At 41.4% G+C, this 6,045-nt stretch overlaps 1 protein-coding gene across 3 annotated transcripts in view; it reads right to left on the reverse strand.

Moving 5' to 3' along the window:
- Positions 273 to 6,045, reverse strand: part of LOC104782069 (polyadenylation and cleavage factor homolog 4) — a 6,188-nt gene continuing 415 nt past the window's right edge. Inside the window, exons 2-9 of one of the 3 annotated variants that reach the window (XM_019244919.1) lie at positions 5,424 to 5,844; positions 4,365 to 4,466; positions 4,019 to 4,276; positions 3,641 to 3,763; positions 3,142 to 3,564; positions 2,898 to 3,056; positions 675 to 2,126; positions 273 to 542 (exon numbers count right to left, since the gene is read on the reverse strand). In XM_019244919.1, coding sequence (XP_019100464.1) covers positions 528 to 542; positions 675 to 2,126; positions 2,898 to 3,056; positions 3,142 to 3,564; positions 3,641 to 3,763; positions 4,019 to 4,276; positions 4,365 to 4,466; positions 5,424 to 5,834 — 2,943 coding nt within the window. In that variant the 5' untranslated portion in view covers positions 5,835 to 5,844 and the 3' untranslated portion in view covers positions 273 to 527. Of the gene's footprint in view, positions 543 to 674; positions 2,286 to 2,897; positions 3,057 to 3,141; positions 3,565 to 3,640; positions 3,764 to 4,018; positions 4,277 to 4,364; positions 4,467 to 5,423; positions 6,040 to 6,045 lie in introns of those variants that run through there. The other 2 variants (XM_019244920.1, XM_010506894.2) reach the window with 2 other exon arrangements.

The following is a 6,045-nucleotide window of genomic DNA, read 5'->3' on the forward strand; positions in this document are numbered from 1 at the left end:
TAAATGTTAATTTGCTCTTTTCCCCAATCTGCAAGCAAGTAAGGGGGGGCTTACGATAAAAGGTAGCTTCAATTCTATGAGGATTCACATGATAACCACAACTACACTCAAAATGAGAGATATGATGAGTGATGACACACTTATTTTTAAACAATAATAGTAATTGCAAAGGTACATATATGGTCATGGGTTTGCTTTGGATGTTCACGATACGTTACCCTGACAAATCTGTGTGTTTCTAAATCATATTCTTTTGTGACACACAAAAGGAAGGCGTAGAATATGGGAATTTGCAATTGCAATATTTGGGAATGCCTCTTTGCTCTTTTTGTATTCGTATACGGTGAAAAAAAAAGAGAGACAAATAAGAAAAAATAAGATAAAAAAAATACTGCACATCTTTTTTCCTTAACTCAAAAGGTTGACACGTTTCTACAAAACTAGCATCCCGATGAACCCAGAAGAAACACAAACCTGTTTCCTCTGTGATGCTACTGCTTCCTCCAGCACAGGTGTTCATATGGAGGCTACTCGACAATTTCCTAGCAGAGTGGAACCAAACATGAAACGAACACGTAAAGGTGAATTCATGCAGGATTAAATAACAAAGTTTGAGATCAGAGAACCCTAGAATGACCGAAAGATAAAGATTTAGTAGAGCTACAAGTTTGTACCTGCTTGATTGCATTTCCAACTCCCAAGCTCTGCAATGAACTCGTGGTCAAACAACGCGCATGGACGATAGGACCACTGGCCTCACTGTTGGCTGGAGAATCGGTCAGGTAAGAAGCTCCCTTGAACATCCATTGAGCCGTTTCTTGACTGAAATAATCCTCAAACACTTCTCCACATAATATACATGCGCATTGGGTCTCATCAGCAGCTACGGCTGGAGTATCCTCAATAGCACTCTCAGGTTCACTTAGAATTTCCTCATATTCAGGTTCTAACTCTCCAGATTTTGCTGCTATCCAGTCATCAACCTTTGGAAACCAAACCCTACATTTACTGTTTGTGCCACTGAGCTCGAGCTTCTTCTTTTCATGCAGCTCCAGGTGCCTATCAAGTTCTTCCTTTTCTTTAAGGCGAATGCCGCAGGAGGTGCAGAGATGTGGAAGGTCATCAAAGAGACTACTAATGACCAAGGGGTGAACTTCGCGGATTTTGTATGCCCTAAACTTCAATCCTAAGAGGTCTTTGGGTTCAGTTTTTGTTGTTTCAGACGGTGCAACTAACTCTTTTACCTTTGAGGCAGTAGATGGCCCCTTTTTCACCGAAACGGATGGCTGAGCATCTGATGGGACCACAGATACAGACAAAGAGCTATTGGTGGAATGATCAGGACTATAGTCCTGCGTTATGGAAGGAGGCGATGGCAGCTCTTTCTTTGAAGCAGATATCAAACCCTTTGAAACTAATGAGCTCAAGAGGCATGAAAGAGGATCTGCGGCCTTACTATTCTCTTTGGCCTTACTATTCTCTTCTGACGTTTGTACCGATGTGATGTCAGTAAGAGACGCTGCACATGAGACAAGTGGTGCAGAGGATTGTTCAACTTTTAAACGAGCCAATAAATTGTCACCAGCAACTGGAATTGGCAAAGTCTTTGGCTTAGAGGCTGCTGAGAGGGCGGCTAGTACCCCTGGGCTAATCTCATTCTGAGAACTCTTCTTGAGCGCACCACAAGTTGAATTAATAGAAAGGATTCCACTCTTCATGACAGCTTCCAGCAAATCACTCATGTTGGATTGTCCTGTAGCTTCAGAGGCAATAGAAAGGTCTGGCGCATTTTCAGTTGCTGACTTAGAGTCAAATATTCCCACTTGAGATGCATCAGGTAGTTCACGCATATTTGCGTTTTTAAACTGACTACTTAAAGATGGGAGCCGTACAGAGTCATCCCTGGGGACATTCTGAGATTTTGCTGGAAACCGGGAAGCCCTTGGATCACGTTGAGGAAGGGAATGAGCTCTTCTAACATCTTGCTTGGTCACATTCTGTTTAGAAGTTGAATCATGTAAAGGCGACTGTCTATCTGGGCTTGGCAAAATTCCAGAGCCGACAATCCTAGGTTGAGGCTGAATTCCCTTTCTAGCTGCAGTAGAGGTTGCATTGATAGAAGAAAAAACTTCTGAATCATGCAAAGATTGTGGAGAAGGCGTCCAGTGGCCAAAAATACTTGGATCTTTTTGTTCGTTGGAATATGTATTTGTTGAATTCACTGGGTCGAACCTTGGGTCCAGAGCTGAAAACCTTGGTCGTTTAATAAGGTGGGTTTCCGATCCCTACAAGATGGGAGAAGGTTAAGAGTCAACAAATTAAATGAGACACATCACAATAAAAAGGAATTCAAATTACTATATAGCTAACCAGTCTCTCTGATTCATCTGGTGCATGAAGCTCATTCTTTGGGTTGATAGTGGCAACATCAGTTTCTGATAACCTTGAGTGCATATCCCACATAAACTCTTCTTCCTCCGAGTTTTTCCAACTATCATAAGGTACACCTATATTTCTGCTGGGACCACTTGTTTCCAAATTTTCTAGTCTAGCCATACCATAGTTGGAAGTTCTGCTTTTAGTATGTAACCCATCCCTTTGGTCAGAAATCAGATCAGGACCCCTGCTCATAGCTCCGTACCATTGTTTCTCACATCCGTCATCAGTAACCCTTGAACCGACTTTCTTAATCACCGATCTAGAGTTATGGGATAGATCAGAAGCGTAATCATATTCCCCTGCTATTGACTCAATATCTTTCTCGTAGAGGGGTTCACTAGGTCGCCGAATGGTCTGAAATTTAAATACACAATCAGTACACCGCAGTTAGATATAAAACTGTAACCATGCCAAGGCAAAATCCTCTTACATTTACTTTAGCTGAACCTATCCACGANGACTTCTGAATCATGCAAAGATTGTGGAGAAGACGTCCAGTGGCCAAAAATACTTGGATCTTTTTGTTCGTTGGAATATGTATTTGTTGAATTCACTGGATCGAACCTTGGGTCCAGAGCTGAAAACCTTGGTCGTTTAATAAGGTGGGTTTCCGATCCCTACAAGATGGGAGAAGGTTAAGAGTCAACAAATTAAATGAGACACATCACAATAAAAAGGAATTCAAATTACTATATAGCTAACCAGTCTCTCTGATTCATCTGGTGCATGAAGCTCATTCTTTGGGTTGATAGTGGCAACATCAGTTTCTGATAACCTTGAGTGCATATCCCACATAAACTCTTCTTCCTCCGAGTTTTTCCAACTATCATAAGGTACACCTATATTTCTGCTGGGACCACTTGTTTCCAAATTTTCTAGTCTAGCCATACCATAGTTGGAAGTTCTGCTTTTAGTATGTAACCCATCCCTTTGGTCAGAAATCAGATCAGGACCCCTGCTCATAGCTCCGTACCATTGTTTCTCACATCCGTCATCAGTAACCCTTGAACCGACTTTCTTAATCACCGATCTAGAGTTATGGGATAGATCAGAAGCGTAATCATATTCCCCTGCTATTGACTCAATATCTTTCTCGTAGAGGGGTTCACTAGGTCGCCGAATGGTCTGAAATTTAAATACACAATCAGTACACCGCAGTTAGATATAAAACTGTAACCATGCCAAGGCAAAATCCTCTTACATTTACTTTAGCTGAACCTATCCACGAGCCTCCAGATGCTATGCTTGAAACTCTCTCCAGTCTATCTGAATCCCTAGTCAAATTGGGTTCGATCTCAGGGACATCAGTAACCATTCCTTTTGTCTGAAAAGAAAACCGAAATACACTCAGGCCACTATTATTTAAGTAGGTATGTAGCCTCTACTTATATCCAGAGACCTCAGGACCCTATGAAAGAATTTTATTGCAGCCATAAATAGCTACGCTGCTATCTAAAAACCAATAAACATATGTACCCTACATTTATGAACACACTTAGAACAGAGAATTCCTGAAGGTTAGGGTGTATCATCACTAATAACTTTAAGAGGCTACAAATATACTTTGGTCTTTGCTTACCCGTCCAGACTGTTGAAGGCGCTGCCTTTCTAGATACTTGGGATTCACATGGATGCTATGTGGCGGGCGCTGAGATTGCGGATCACCTCTGGCTGTGGATACAACAGCTGCTGAACCATCACTTTTAGCATTAAAACCAAGTTCTTTCTCTATAATTTGAAGTGTTTGCGGATGAAAGACTCCTTTCCAGGTTCCAAAGAGATGCCGCATATTAGAATGCATAGGAGGGTCAACTTGCCTGTAAGCCTTAACAAATACCTTCACAGACGGAAAAAGATGGAGATCAGAGATAAAGTTGCGAGGGAAAAGACATTCTATGACCATGAGTATTAACAAAGCACCAAACCTCAGGCAGCCTGGCACCAAAGTACTTAATGTAATCTCTTCCGATGTTCTTCACAATGCTGTCTAACAGGTACAGTGTTGGCAGCTTCTGATCACTTGGTACCTGCATAATACTCTTCTAATCAGATACCCAGAAGAAAAAAGGCCAAGTTGATCTCACAGACAGTAACATTGAGTATTTCCGCACTTAAGGTAATAAAAAATGTCAATAAGTTAATGGTGAACTAGAATCAAAAGCACAAACCATGATGACATTCAAGCTAATACTAACATATATCCTCACAACTAGGAATCCAATAATAGACACAAATAACCATTAGACGATCCAAATGACAACTATAAGCCCAGTATGGCAGAGTGAAAACACTAGCTGAAGTGAGAACCAGTGAAATAGCAATTCTTGTTTCCCGACCCACTTGATTGATCAGGCTCCTTCAATTGAATGCTTCCTTGCTACCCAAAGATGAGTAAAAGCTGTTTTAGCTTTCTGGAGAGCATGCAGTAATCAGAAGCCACCAACAGAAAATCCAACCTCACTAAAAATAGAGCTTATGAGAGCTCTTGCTAAAAGGTAAAGTGAGATACATACAAACAACTCCAACGCTGACAAAGAGACTACACACTCCTACAACCTAACCTCAGTATAATCACATGAGGAGCTGAAATATGCATTCCTGATAAATGAACAAGAACAAAATGGTTGCATGGGCAACATCTATTTTAAAAGATAGTTGACAACATAGTGTCAGGAAACAGATGCCTGTTCAAGTGACAATTTTACAGAATGGGATGAACAAGATCACAGAGACTATGAGCTTCGTTTCAAAAGAAACGATTTGCGACTTGATGAGAAATTATAAAAACACATAGATCCCAGAAAAGATACTAAGATTGCTTCAAAAACTCGAATTTCTCATTGAACCTCGTATACAGATATCACAAATCTCACCCACCATCCTCACCTTATCTAACCATATATCGTACAAATCACTCAAACAAGAAATATAGAGTATAACAACAACACTAACTATAACAGTGGGCATGAAAACTGGGTGTTCACCTCGAGGATGTTGTTGCAAATAGTGGAAACGACGGCTTTAGCAGCGTGAACATTCTCTCCAGCGATTATCGTAAGGTTTGTTATTATTGGCTTCGAGTTGAAAGTGAGCTCGGCCAATGCCGACTTGTACTGGTTCACAAGCTCGTAATGTGGATGAACCGGCTGTGGCTGGTAAGCCTCTCGGCTCGGATCACTGACAATATTACTCTCAGTTTCTCTGCCACTAACTCGAAATCTCGACGTCGCCGGTTGTGGTACTGTCACCGCCGCCGCAGCCGTACCAAGCGTTCTCTGAGACGAAAACTGCCGCACGTTGGAATTTACAGGTCGGATTGGTTCCTCGCTGAGCCTGGGTTTCTTCATCGGACCTGGATCTCTAGATCTATCAAACGGCCTACGCGAATTATCCATTTTTCAAAAACTATACAACACAAAAAAATGCCTTTAAAATTAACCTAATCGGCAAAATCGATTGCAGTGTGACAACAAATCCTCGTTAGAGGGAACCAAAGCATTACAGCAATCACTAATCTTAAGTTACAATTTACAACTAAGATGCATAAGGCGAGACAGTCTGCGAGGAAGACGGAGAAGAGAGGAGGAATGCTTCGGTTTCGGCAAA

Source organism: Camelina sativa, chromosome 4 (genome assembly GCF_000633955.1).
Source record: "Camelina sativa cultivar DH55 chromosome 4, Cs, whole genome shotgun sequence".
Lineage (NCBI taxonomy): Eukaryota > Viridiplantae > Streptophyta > Magnoliopsida > Brassicales > Brassicaceae > Camelina > Camelina sativa.